General features: G+C 49.5%; 1 protein-coding gene across 29 annotated transcripts in view; it reads right to left on the bottom strand.

The window, feature by feature from the left end:
• Positions 1 to 14,080, bottom strand: part of MYO18A (myosin XVIIIA) — a 151,625-nt gene that overhangs the window by 72,439 nt on the left and 65,106 nt on the right. For 15 of the 29 annotated variants that reach the window (XM_083479692.1, XM_083479705.1, XM_083479695.1 and 12 more), the window contains 7 exons: positions 12,023 to 12,233; positions 9,853 to 9,995; positions 9,029 to 9,129; positions 7,952 to 8,015; positions 6,724 to 6,868; positions 2,609 to 2,782; positions 654 to 744 (listed from right to left, as the gene is read on the bottom strand). In XM_083479692.1, the coding sequence (XP_083335818.1) occupies positions 654 to 744; positions 2,609 to 2,782; positions 6,724 to 6,868; positions 7,952 to 8,015; positions 9,029 to 9,129; positions 9,853 to 9,995; positions 12,023 to 12,233 (929 nt within the window). Of the gene's footprint in view, positions 1 to 653; positions 745 to 2,608; positions 2,783 to 4,741; positions 4,754 to 6,723; positions 6,869 to 7,951; positions 8,016 to 9,028; positions 9,130 to 9,852; positions 9,996 to 12,022; positions 12,234 to 14,080 lie in introns of all 29 variants that reach the window. The other 14 variants (XM_083479689.1, XM_083479702.1, XM_083479711.1 and 11 more) reach the window with 1 other exon arrangement.

Genomic DNA, 14,080 nt, shown 5'->3' with positions numbered 1-14,080 from the left:
AGGCATTGTGTAAACGGAAATGTTTAAAGCAGGCACTAGTGGGCACTGGGACGGCAGGGGCCTTCAGTCCTTGCAACTGTTCCATCAGGACAAGACCTCCTAGAAAGCATTGCCAAGACCACTAGGCCTGAGCTGTGGCTTCTTTTCTTGAATAAACATTTAACTGCTCTGGCCTTGAGTGATTTATTACTTTTGTTGCTGACCTATGCCTGGCTCAAGCCCTGACAACTGGCCCCAAGCTAGCATGTGCATTTTTGTACACAAAGGAACACAGGAAGCTGCTTTCCACTGTATCCTCTGGTTTCTCTGCAGGAAGCTGCCTGAAACTGAGTCAGACCATGGGTCCATCTAACTCAGTACTGTCTACACTGACTGGCAGCAGCTCTCCAAGGTTTTAGGCAAGGATCTTTCGCAGCTCCATCTGGAGATGTCATTAGGGACAGAACCTCTGCATGCAAGGCAGGTAGGTGGTCTCCCACGGAGCCAGAATTTGCACTGCAAAGCCTGGAGAACAGCCATGTTTCAAAAGATGGCTGCATTCTGATCCACGCATAGTTTTGGAAGGTGCAGGTTTGCTGGGCCCGCCTCTGAAAGCAAGCTGAATCCTCTGCCTCCCCCATCCCTAGAAAGACCCACCACTGGCACTTCCATACCTGTTGAGGAGTGAGATGAGGAGCGTGAAGAGTTCAGAGTACAGGCCTGAGGCGAGGGCCTCCAAGCACTCCAGAGCAGTCGTCTTTGGGCCTGGGGGAGCAAGAGACAAGAGAGACCCCCAGTGAGGAGGAAAGGATAAAATGATGCATGATACAGAGAAAGGGGATAGAAAAAAGCTTTTCTTTCTTTCTTTCTTTCTTTTTTTCTCTCTCTCATATAACACTAGAACTCAGGGAGTGATCATTTTACGATATTATGGCAGTGGACAAAGCTGTTATTGTAACTTTTGAATAATTGTTTATTATTTTTTTAAAAAATACACACTAGAACTCGTTCAATGAAGCTGAATGCTGGAAAATTCGGGGCAGCTAAAAGAAAGGACTTATTTTGAACTATGGAACTCCTTGCCAAATGAGACAGCAATGGCCCACAAGATAAATGGCCTTTAAAAGAGGATGAGACAAATTCATAGAGGAGAATAAGGCCGCCAATAAGGTTAAGCCTGACAGCTATGTTCTCTCTCCACTGTCTGCAGCAATACGCCTCTGAATGCCAGTTGCAGGAGGGGGAGTGTGGCGCTTGCGCTCCAGCCCTGCTTTTACAGGTTTCCCTCTGGGGCACCTGACCCACCACTCTGAGAACAGGAGGCTGGACTAGAGGGGCCACGGGCCTCATCCAGCAGCCAGGCTCTGCTCATGCTCTTTTGTTTTTAATTCCTCCCCCCAAAACAAAACTTTGTGTGATAAGTGAAAAAGGGGGTACATGCATTTTTTTTAAAAGCCCAGAATATTTTTTTTGTGTTGGGATTTCTACACACAGAGATGATTCCATGCAATTAGATGTGGGTTGGGATTTTTTTAATTATTTTTTAAAGTATCTATTCATTTAAACATGATATCCAATCCTAAATGTAGTGACATTTGGAGATTTAAAAGCATCTTTGGAGTTTAAAAGCAATATATCCAGAAATGTATTCCTCAATCCTTTGCTACCATTGTGACATAATAATGGCTAGGTTCTAATTATTATTGTCATTTGGACCTGACCTCTGTTTATTAAAAGCACATTTAAAAATCCTTTGATGTGTGCCCACCCCAATCAACAAAAACCCTTTTAAAATGCCTCTCTTTAATCATTTTTGGGATGCTGTACTTTTCTGTGCCACTGTTAGATAGAAGGAAATTTATTAAAAGAAGAAAGCGTGGGTTGCATAGATGAAACACACACAAGAGAGAGTGTGTTGTATCCAATGTTGATTACAGCAGACCCACTGAATCCAGGGGAATGAGCGGGTGAGACCAACAGTGGGTCCAACGGTCAAGCAGGTGATTTCTGCACATGCTGTAATTGAAAATGGGGGAAGGGAGGCAGATGGGGCTCATCCACCTGGAAAGGTAGCCCATCTAGGAGAAGGAAAACTCTGGTCCTAAACCTCCGCTGTCTTGCAGGATACCCTTGAGAGAAGAAAAGGCTAAGGAGAAAACCCTCCACGGATCCAGAGTGAAATCCCTAAGATGGTTGGATGGCGCCTTGTACGCCTCCTTCCAGCAACTCCTGGAGTTGATGGAAATGTCGTGCTCTGCTTTCCTTTGGACCACACCAGTGACACTGAGGAGGGGTCTTGTTGTCTGGGCAGCCCAGGACTTCCATACAGCCCTGGGGAGGTCACTTGGGGGGCTGCAAACACAGCAAAAACAATGCAGGAGGCCACAGTCCCCGGTCTCTGCAGCCACAGCAGGCGCTGTGATTCTCCAGCAGTTTGATTTCACCCTTGAAGGCACACACTTCCACTGTCTATCAAGACAGATGGATGCCAAGAGCAACAGACCCATTGAAATTAATGGATGTGACTAACATTTGTGTGTGCGTGTGCACATATATAAGGGACAGGAAGGACCGATGGCCCCGCCTCACTCTCCTTCAGAGGCTTCTGACCCTTGCAGGTTCAACTTACCTGAGCCATCTGCCAAGGCAGCTTCCTCCGGCCCCTGGCGGAAGGAGGTGGATCTTTGCAGGGTCCCTTTGGGCTGATGCTTGAAGATGGATGAGGACAGCTCTTCCAGTGTGCAGCCCAGAAGGTAGGCTGCTTTCTGGGCCCACTCGTGGCGAGCAAACTGCTTCCTCCCAGCTGAAAAGAGGGGAGGGAGGGATGGAGAGAGAGAGAGAGAGAGAGAGAGAGAGAGAGAGAGAGAGAGAGAGAGAATATCAGGTCTGAGTCAAGAGAAGCGAAGAAGCTCCCTTGTGCTGGCCCGGTGGGGGTGGGGAAGAGGAGACATTTCTGGAAAGGACCCAAGGGCTCAGCACCATATGCAAGTCAGCACTCATCCTTCCCCTTGTCAACAGAGAGCTCCAGGCCCCACTCGCAATGTGGAAGGAGGAGCCCAGGAGTGGAGGGGAGAGGAGGGACCTGCCAGGGACAACACAAGCATCTGATTCTCCACACATGAACAGTGGAAAAGGAATAAAATTCATTAGGTGAGGGATCACGCTTTATCAGGGTTCGGCATGGCACGACCCACTGCTTGGCCTTGTCATCGTTCACATTGTACAGAATTAAAAAGCAAGACGTTGCTGGGGAAGGGAGGGGGCGAAAGAAATGTGAGGGGGCAAAGAGAGAGAGAGACATAATGAAAATGTATTTAGGAGCCTGATGAGGGGAGATTGGAGGTCAACAGCTTAATGCTTCTTGCCAGGCTAAGCATGGCAATGAGCCATTGCAGGACGGGCTGTAGGCAGCCAAGGAAGAAGGGGCTGTGGAGAGAATAGCAGAAAGGCAGCCCTCTCTCCGCCTTGCCAGAACTGGGGGGTGGGAGGTGGGGGAACAACCAGAAACATCACCTGCTGGTGACAGCCACCCAGCTGTCCACCCGCCCATCAAGACACATAGCTGTGGCAGAGGGTGGCAGAGGATCTGCCTTGCAAGCAGAAGGTCCCCGGTTCAAACCTCAGTGGCACCTGCTGGCAGGGTTAGGAGGGACACTCTGCCTGAAACCCCGGAGAGCCATTGCTGCCAGTCAGTGCAGACGATACTGAGCCAGATGGACTCAGTGCAAGGCAGCTTCCTGTATTCCTAACAGTAAGTGAAGCCATCCCACTCTTAACAGTGGGCCTTCCTGGGGCCACAGAGGAAGGGGCACATCTTCAAAGGTTTCAGTTGGGGTGGGGTTGCCCACCCATAGATATCCAGGGGGAAAGGGATTGTTTCTCCTTTGCACAGGGTGTCATGAAGGACCAGGTGCTTCTCAGAAGTTAGAAGGTGAGGCTGCGCAGGACAGGCCTGGTCCAGCACATTTCGATGCAAAGCAGAAGGGACAGAAGACAATACAAGTTTTTTCGGGGGGGGGGTGTCAATGATAGCCACACACAGAGGTCCACAGTAAATTATGCCAAGCATTCAAGTTTCTAGACCCTCCTGTGCAAAACTGCTTAACACGTGACGTGGGGAAGGGAGGGAGGGGCACCATAGCTGGTTTGAGGTGAAGATGGGAAGGACTGACCACCAGCTGCATGATACATGCAGCCCCTAGGGCATCTGCAGGCAGGTCTGGGGAAGGCTGCCTGCCTGAAAGCCTGGAGCGCTGCTGCCAGTCAGTGCAGGCAATATCAAGCTAGGTGAGACACCTAGCGACCTGATTTGGTATGGGGCAGCTTCTTGGGTTCTTATGTTTTTTAGGGAAAGTGCCATAGCTCAGTGGCAGAGAACCTGTTTCATTCCCCAATGGTAGAGCTGGAAAAGACCCCCTGCCAGTCAGTGTAGAGAGCACTGAACTGCATGGTTAATGCAATTAGTCTCTCTATAAAGCAGCTTCCTATGTACAGACAGCCCACCCAACTCCTGCCCCCATGACCATGGCACAGAGGAAGAGGGTGAACTCCCAGGGCCACCTTGGTGGCCCACTTCTAAGGAGGATCTGGGGCAGCGAGCTCACCAGGGGGAGGTGGTAAACGGGACTGAGCTAACCAGCCCTGTGCGCCAGAAGGCACCAAACATGAGTATGGAGGAATGTGGGTGGAGGGGGATGAGGAAGAGAAAGGGCAGAGGGGAGGTGGATTTCATTGGGGGGGGCACAAGGAAAGGGGGCTTTACCTTCGTCGCCGTCTGCATTGCAAAGGGAGCAGCATGCACCATGCAAACACAAAGAGAGGGGAGTTAGAACACAGCTTTGACATAAAAAGGTTCCTGCAGAGACATCAGGTGCAACAAAGGCAGGTGAGGCACACAAACACACACACACACTTTCATGAGACAAAAAAACCCATCCCAAAGTTGTGGAGTTAAAGATAATTGCAGAAGGGGTCCAAGATTTCTGGGTTGCATATCACAGTTTGTCTCCACCAGCTAGATGGGAAGGAGCACAGTTCCAGGCGTCAGTGGAGTGGAGGCAGGACTGGGGAAGGGACATAGCTCAGGGGTATAAAGCAGCTGCTTCGCATGCAGAAGGTTGCAGGTTCAACCCCCCAATGGCATCTCCCTGAAACCCTGGGGAGCCACGGCTGCCAGACAGTGCAGACAATACTCAGCCAGCCTGACTCAGTAGAAGGCAGCTTCCTATGTTCCTAAGGGAGCAAACCTCTCTCATGGATACAGCATCTGCTTGGCATGCAGAAGGTTGAGGGTTCAATCCCCAACAACATCTCCAGGGAGGGTGGGAGACACTCCCTGCCTGAAAAGCTGGAGAGCTGCGGTCAGTCAAACATTTTGGTAGACGGAGCACAGGACAGCTTCCTATGTTCCAGAGCAAGGGCCTAAGACCTGCTCGGGATTTTAATATAGAAAGGGAAAGGTTGAAAAAGAAAAATTGGCCACGGTTCCTTCCTAATGCCATGTGACAAGCAGAGGATCTCGCTGCCGCTGAGGGATAATCACAGGTGATCTAAAACTCAGGGATGAGATGTGGGCTGCCCACCACCGCCATGGCAACCCTGCCTGAAAGACGGGGCTACATTTAAGCAGAGATGCTGACAGCTCCAAGCAACCGACTCACTCATTGCTCAGGGAATAGATTAAATCACAAACACACACCCAAAGAACAGGTGTTAGCAGCAAGCCAGCCGCTGCAAAACACTACACACACACACACACACACACACACACACACACACACACACACGTTGCCCAAAGTGCAGGAGGCAGTAGCTGTAGCGCTGAGCCCTGTGATGGACTGCCCTCTCCTGGTTATGTCTGAGTGTGACTGCAGAAAACATGAGGTACCAATTTCTGATTCCAGAGCAGCGGGGCAGACTTGGAGGCACTGAATCCAAATGAACCCTCTCTTCTTTGGGGCTGATGTGTGGTGGGGAGGGGGCTAAGCCATGCAGTTCTTGTGATGTCGCAAAGGAATTTCCCAGCCACCCACTTCCAGAGCAGTTATCAACTTGAAGACAGACCAGCTCTGTCTGGTTGCTCCGCTCCCTCAACTGTTAGCTGTCAAGCAGCAATTCCTGCAATGGAGGTCAGAGGGTCAGAGAAGGAGCAAGGTCCAGTCCGGCAACTCTGACGACAGCCTGGCTTCACTTGGCTCCTCCTCCTCCTCTGTCTGAAGCTCTTCCATTCAAACTTCATCCCGCCTCTTCTTCCTTTTGACGTCAGGTGATTGACAAGTGGGTCCTCCTGCCCACTTGTCAAAGGGGTGAGGGGAGAGACTGCAGAAAGCAGGGTGGCTGCAGTGGTGTGCAGGGAGAGCTCAATCCTTTCTGAGGCTGTGTCTCTACCCACTCCACATCTGAGATTGCATATTGTTCAGCCATGAAGGCATGGGCCATTCACCATCAGCCTAACCTACTTCACAGGGCTGTTGTGAGGATAAAATGGAGAGGTGGAGAAGAGTGGGGACAACCTTGAGCTCCTTGGAGGAAAAGGTGGGATATAAATGTGGTATTGATAATAAAATAAATGTTAATTCGGTAAGAAACAACCTCATAGGGGTCCAAGGAGGCTCACGTCTGGCCGAGAGGGGATGAAGGTTTCCCATCCCTGTGTCCTAAAGGGAATCCCAAGCCCAACTCAGCAGCAACGAAGCCACTCCTAGCGCCCAAGCAAGGCAGCTCTTGACGAGCTTGGCCCATTACCTTTGGTGGCTCCTGCAGCCCCCAAGTGATAAACGGCCCCCAGGACAAGCCAGAAGGCTTTCTGCTCATCACTGGAGATGCCCATCACTTTCATGGCTGCCTGGAGCTTGCTGAACTGCTGGGCGGCCTTCTGCTTCTCCTCCGGCTGCAGCCAACAGGAAATAAATAAAACAAAATACACAGTCAATTGGCCTGCACTAAAAAAAATGGGGAGCCTGTTTATAATTGCTCAGTAAATGGCATCTGCAGTAGGGCCACGTGGGGTAGTTTCCTGTGCTGGCTTAACGGCACAACGGCCAAGATCCACAGGCCCACGGGTGGCCTGCTCAGGGCACACGCACACACGTGCTCCTGCCTCTTGTGGTGAGAGAGTGAGCAGGGAAGCCAGAACAGGGACCCCACACAGCTTTTAATTAAAAATCTGCATGCAGGTCCTCAGGAACAAGGGTAAAAGCTCTTGGTGGTAGGTGACTTTTCCGCTCTGTCCCGCAAAGCTAGCCAACCAGAGCTTTCACACAGCAGGACTGTTTTTATTTAACAAAATTTATGTACCGCTTACTGGAAGGAAATACCTCCAAGCAGCTTACAATGAACAGTCGCTGAAGATACCAATAAAAAGCAATTTACATAAAGATAAAAGAAAACCAGTCATTATAAAACACTTATACTTGCTAAAATCACATCATCGAGATTACATGCTAAAATTAAAGGCCTCAGCAGGCTTGCTGGGAACAATGAAGCTTTTAGCAGGCACTGAAAACAATACGGTGCAGAGATCCGAAGTGTTGGGGCCGCCATGCTAAAGGACTGATTTCTGGCAAGGACAGAATGAATATTATGTGACGCTCAGAGCAATGTCAGCCCCACAGATCAAAGCAGTTAAAAGAGGGCGGAGGTGATCTTTCAAGCAAAGTGGTCACGAAGCGTTGAAGGCTTTGCATACTAACAACAATACTGTGAGCCTCTCCCAGTCACTAGCCAGCAACCCGTGCAGACCTCTGATCCCCTCAGCGGCCCAACCGCCCATCAAGAAAGAGGAGAGGAGACATAGCTCAGGGGTAGAGCATCTGTCTTGCAAGCAGAAGGTCCCAAGCTCAATCCCCGATGGCCTCCAGGTAGGGCTGCGAGAGACTCCTGCCTGAGAGTCCTTACTGCCAGTCAGTGTAGACAATATTGAGCCAGATGGTCTGACTCTAGCTCCACCCCTTCTACGACTGAGCCACCTTACCTTTGACAGGGGTACAATCCCAAAGACGTTGTTTTCTGCCAAGTGGTTGAAATGAAGCTCCGTCCTGGGGGTGGAGGGGAAGAGGACAGAGTCAAGAGAGAGCGCTGGAGGCAGCATCCCAATTCAGAAAGGCCCACTTTGCCCTCCCCCCAGCCCACCCCCTGCACTAAAACAAGGGTTGCCTTGGTTTGCAGGAGCCCTGTGGATTTTGATTTATGTTCAGCTGCCTCCAGAGGATGCTTAGAAATTGAAACGATTTGCACATTATTACCCCAGCCAATAACTACAAGATTATCAGGCCCATGTTTTATCACAAAACATCCAAGACCTAAAGGCTTTGAATTGTCCTCGTTTTTCTTTTCTTATGTGATGTTGTAGTTTTTGCACATAAATAAAAATCTTTTTAAAGCAAAAACAAAAGCTCCATTTGCCAGAAGCAGACAGAATTCCTAAAACCACTCAGGACATCAGGGCCCCTGGTCTGCACTGTCCTGCCCCCTCACTTCAGGGCTGGCTGGGCTGCGGTTAATCAGTGGGGAGAGACCTTCCTTACTTATATGCACAGAGGCATTTGAATACATCCAAAACAGATCTGAAGAGGCTGACAAACCCTCCCAAGGCAGAGCTGCGAGACTTGTCTCACCTCAAAGGACATTTTCATGACAATTTTGGACAGCGGGAAAGAAACACAGGAGGCCAGACACACATAAGAAGAGCCTGCTGGATCAGGTCAATGATGCACCTAGTCCAGCATCTTCTTCTTACAGTGACCAACCAGATACCTGCGGGAAATCTGCAAGCAAGATTCAAGTGCAAGAGCCCTTTCCCCTCCAGTGGCATCCAGCAACTGGAATTCAGAAGCATTGCTGGCCTCCAGTTCCCAAGGCAACCCCAGCCAGTAATCTGGGCCCTGCATTTCAGACCAGTTGAAGGTTTCAAGTAGGCTTCAAAGCCACCTTTGAAAAAGCTATCTTGCTTGCTTCCTTCCAACCAAGCCCTAAGCCAGGTGGACACTGCAACACATGCAACCAGGCAGGCGCTGGTCCCTTGAGTTGGGAGCTGCAGCAGCCTCCTTACCGGAGGGCATTGTCTGAACAGGCCAGCAAGTAGTAGAACACGTTGAAGGTGGCCTCATTCGCGGGGCGCTTGGCAACCCTGAGTTTCTCCAGCAGCATCGTCTGAGGGATGCAATCAGAGAGAGAAAAGGTCTGCGTGGTACAAGGCCAGAGGGTTCCCACTTTGGCCCCAATAACTTCCTGCAGAAGCCCAGCTCCTACCCCACCTTCTGTCATACTCTCACTTCTGGCTAATTTTGTGAGGCTCGGGACCATCACAGCCATGACAGCATGGCCTACAAGCCCCCTATTACTTGCAAACGCAAAAAGGGCTGTAACTCAGTGACAGAGAACCTCTTTTGCATGCGGAAGGCCCCAGGTTCAATCCCCAATAGCATCTCCAGATAGGGCTGAGAAATACCATCCCCCCATGAAACCCTAGATCATAGCTGCCTGTCAGTGCAGACAATAATGAGCTAGATGTGCCAATGGTCTGCCTCCAGAGGAGGAAGTTTTCCACATTCCTATTTAAACCAGCCTTTAATTCAACACCACGAGGGCTGGAATTTCACTTTATTTTTGAGGGAAGGGTGATAGCTCAATGGCAGAGCATTTGTTTTGCATGCAGGAAGTCCCAGAAAGTTCAGTCCAGGGAGGGCTGGGAAGGACCCCTGTCTAAAACCCTGGAGAACGACTGCGAGTAGACAAGTCTGAGCTAGATGGACCAAAAAAGTCTGACTCGGGATAAGACAACTACCAGTGCTTACTGCTGCAGGGATACAAGAATGCAAGAACATAATAAGAACCTGCTAGAAGTGTGTGCAACACACAGACACACCCTCTCACCTGCACAGAGGCAGAGGCCACCTGCCCAGCCTGGTCAAAGTCCAGCGAGATTATCTGTGAGAAGCGGGTGGCGTTGGCGTTCAGGCTCGTGCCGCTGTTGCCAAAGGCCTCCAGGATGGTGTACAGTGCTTGCCACTTCTCCGCTGCCAAGGCAAAGCAAGGAAAAGCATGCAGGGGCAAACCATTGTTGTGCGTGGGGGCACGCTCACATACGTGTAGATGAACTGGCAAGCATGTGTGTGCACCCCACCCCCACAACCCCAATAGACCGGTCATCATCTCAAGGGGCCGAGAGGGACCCCTTACCTGACTGCATCACCCCTTAGCAGATTTGCCACCCCCCAGACTGTGTGGCAGTGTGCCATGCAAGTTACTCAACTCAAAGCAAGGGACATTTTGAGTGTCAAATAGTTAGCATCCCTGTGAAATGAAGTGCTGACAGTGTCAATCAGGCACCACCCATCCGGAAAGGAATATGGTCAGATTTCAGAGGAGCTGTCAAGTCAGAGAGAAAAGACAGGATCCTGGCTGCTGGAGGTTGAAGAGACAGGCTAAAAGGGGCACTACAGCAGCACACAGCAACCAGTAAACCAGAGAACAACAACAGGGGTCAGCACTTCTCCAACAAAGAGTAAGCGGAGGGCGGTTGCAGCAGAATTTTGAGAGTGGAGGGACAGGGATAGGAGAGAGACTTAGGTAGCCCAGGGCATGTCGGTTCAGGATCCGCTTGCCTCTTCCATTACACCAGCTCAGTTCAGCTTTGCAAGAGATTCCCATACAGGCCACTGTGAGAAGAAGATGGTCAACTAGATGGGCCCCTAGGCCTGATCCAGCTGCAAGGCTCTTCTGAGGTTCTCTGCGAGATCTGCAAAGTCCACCTCCTTCTTCCTCCATCTGCAATATCTTTCCTCTTAAGAAGAACATAAGAAGAGCTTGGCTGCTGCATCTAGAACAGCACTCTCTTCTCACAGTGGCCAACCAGTTGACCCAAGGGGAAGCCTGTCCAGTGTTTCTCGAACTTGGGTCTCTAGTTGTAGTTAGGGATTATGGGAGCTGTAGTTGCTCAAATCAGTCTAAAAATAAAACAATGGCATCTCCAGGTAGGGCAGGGAAGGATTCTGCCTGAATCCCTAAAGAGCTATTGTAAGTCAGCACAGAAAATACTGAGTCAGATGGACCGATGGTCGGATAATGAGTTCAGCGTCCCTGAAGGGCCTCCCCTTAAAAACAGGAAGGGGGGGATTTGATGGGATGTGGTACCCTCTCATAATGTATGTGACCCAACAATGGAGTCAATATTTTTCCATCTGCCTCTCAAAAATCTACGTAGCTGTATACAATTCCCAAGCATCACTGACTTGAAACAAATGTTGAAACAAACAGACAAACAAAAACAGCACAGGAGGCTTGTAATGTGCTATTTATTGTGAGCCTGTAAAAAGACTTCCAACTCTCTTGCGTTTTCGTTGGAATGCTGGAGCTATGTTTTCCTTTGGTTAGTGTACCACATCCTGTTTGTTTTGTATATTGTTCACTTGTTTGCTTTTCACACACACACACACACACACAAATCAATTGGACTCAAATATAAAGTCTGAAAATCTGTTCAGGCCAATATCTCTGTTATGTTAGGACATTGTACATCCTAGTCATTTCTACTTGGTTATCTAAAATATGTTACTTTGAAAAATACTGTTAACCTTAGAACTGCTTCTAAAACTGTCATAGCTAAATGGAGGGAGGGGAGCACGTCTCCTTCTATATCCGAATGGACTGAGGAAATTTGATCTATGATTAAGTTAACACCACAGAAGAATACATAGGAACCAGCCTAACAGATTTATGGAAAAATTGGCATCTTTCATAATGTTTTGGAGCAGTAAGCTTCATGATATGCTGCTTTCAACCTGCTGTAAAATTGAATTTGTTTACTCTTGGTTTCTTTTCTTTTCTTTGCTAATAAAAATAATTGTTAAATTCCAACAAAGACATTTATTTTGTTAAAGAAACAGGACGAGAGCTTGGTGTGCTCCTTGCTGTTTGGTGGCATGGCTTCCCTTGAACATCATTTCAGTAGAAATGTCCTCATTTTCACCTGCTTTCCCAAGGGCTGCCCCCACCCCCAAGGGCCTCTAGAAGGAGCCGAGGCCACTGCTGGCCACACACCCACCTGAGAAGACCTTCCCGGAGCTGCCAGCAACTGTGGCCAAGTACTGGACCAGGTGCTGGCAATTGGTGGTCTTTCCGCTGCTGCTGCTCCCCAGCAGAACGATGGACTGGTCCTGGCGGCTCATGAGCATGTTCCGGTAGGCGGCCTGGGCCACGGCGTAGATGTGGGGGGAGGTGTCCTCCTTGCGGCAGCCCTTGAACATGTGCATCACCTGGAGGAAGCGGCAGCATTAAGCGCAGCATCAGAGAGGCAGCAAAAGGGCAAGGGGGAGAGGAGATGCTGGGAGGATTACAGCAGGCATGGCTTCTGGAACTGGGAAACAGGAGCCCCAGAGAGAAGGGGAGAGAGAGGCTGTACAGTGGTGCCTCGCAAGACGAAAAGAATCCGTTCTGTGATTCTCTTCGTCTAGCGGTTTTTTCGTCTTGGGAAGCAAGCCTATTGACGGATTAGCGGATTAGCGCTATTAGCGGCTTTTAGCGGCTTATCTGCTGATCGGATCAGCTGATAAGCAGCTTAGCGGCTTAGAAAAAGGGGGGGAGGGGAAAAAACCCGCAGGAACTCGCAAGGCATTGTCGTCTTGCGAAGCAAGCCCATAGGAAATTCGTTTTGCAAAGCACCTCCAAAACAGAAAACTCTTTTGTCTAGCGAGTTTTCCGTCTTGCGAGGCATTCGTCTTGCGGGGCACCACTGTAGCTCAGTGGTAGAGCATCTATTTGGAAGCAAAAGGTCCCAGGTTCAGCCCCCAACAGCATGTCCGGTTCAAAAAGGGGGTCTTCTGTTCTTATTAGTCACTTTAACAACAAAAAACAAACTCAAAGCTGCTTACAAAAATGATTATGAAACAAGGATATACATCCTAAAATATCTAATGGCAATTGTGGTTTTAAAGCTTTGTTGTAAGCCACCGCCGTCAAACCCCCCCCCCCCGATAATGTATTTCAAGAGTGGGGGGTGTAAATCTAAATAAGAATTAATGATGGATTTAGGGATGCTACCCAGCTGTGCTGCTATCACGCCATGTTATCAATCTGGTCTATTGATCAACACTAACCAGATGTCGATTTTTAAATCTCTATTCTTTGAGCTACCAATAAAAATGTGGTCTATAAATTTCAGTACACACAGACAAACAAACAGCATGAGTGACGCACTGCAGAGAAGATTCTCCTCACTACATCTGTGAGGAGTCAGTCATTTTGTGGGGCAGCCCTGCACTTTGGAACTCCTTGCCTATTGACACCAGACAGGCACTCTCATTTCAGTGTTTTAGGTGCCTAATGAACACTCTTTTGCTTTGGAAAGCCATTAAGTTACCCACATCTGTTTTAAAGGTTCTATTGATTTTGCCTTTGTTGATGGTTCTATGCAAATTTGTTTCAATGGTAACTATTTTACATGTTTTTAATTCACTTCAGGTTTCAGCTGTGTTCTCCTATCTTATTTGTACACCACTTGGATAACTTTTTATTTATAAAAAGTTTTTAATCAAGCGAAGGGCTGTAGCTCAGTGGAAGAGAAGCTGCTTTGCATGGAGAAGGTCCCACATTCAAGTATGGGCTGGGAAAGATGCTGTCAGAGCTGCTTCCAGATCCTAGCTCACAGAGGATCACGCTAGCCAGCGATCATTAAGTAAAAGTCTTTATTGAGTTACAGTTTCCATTCTCAAGCTGCTGCGTGCAACTCTACGTCTAGTGGCTAGATCGGCGAAGCTCCGTCTGAGTCTCCGCCCCTTGTGCACCAACTTAATATCCTAGCCCTGCTCCACCTTTTCCGCCTGACTGTTCTCCTCTGGGTCCCTCTACCCCCCCGGGGTCTCTTCCTTCCTGGATTCTTCTGACGCCGACCCCCCGGACCCTCCTGTCTCCTTGCGCCGGGCTTTAGGACCTGGCTCTCTTTCAGGGCTGCCTACTGCGTCACTTTCCTGTGCATTTGAACTTGGCGCGCGCGCCCAACTTTCCACTTTCCGTCTGACCGTTTCCTCGCTCCCCGATGGAGGTGTGGCCACTCCTGACTCGTGCCCTCCCTCCTGTTGTGAGCTGCCAGCGCTTGCCCCCTGGC

Source organism: Podarcis liolepis, assembly GCF_965112155.1.
Source record: "Podarcis liolepis genome assembly, chromosome: 16".
NCBI lineage: Eukaryota > Metazoa > Chordata > Lepidosauria > Squamata > Lacertidae > Podarcis > Podarcis liolepis.
The sequence above is the reverse complement of the archived record's forward strand: the minus strand, read 5'-3'. Positions and strand labels throughout refer to the sequence as shown.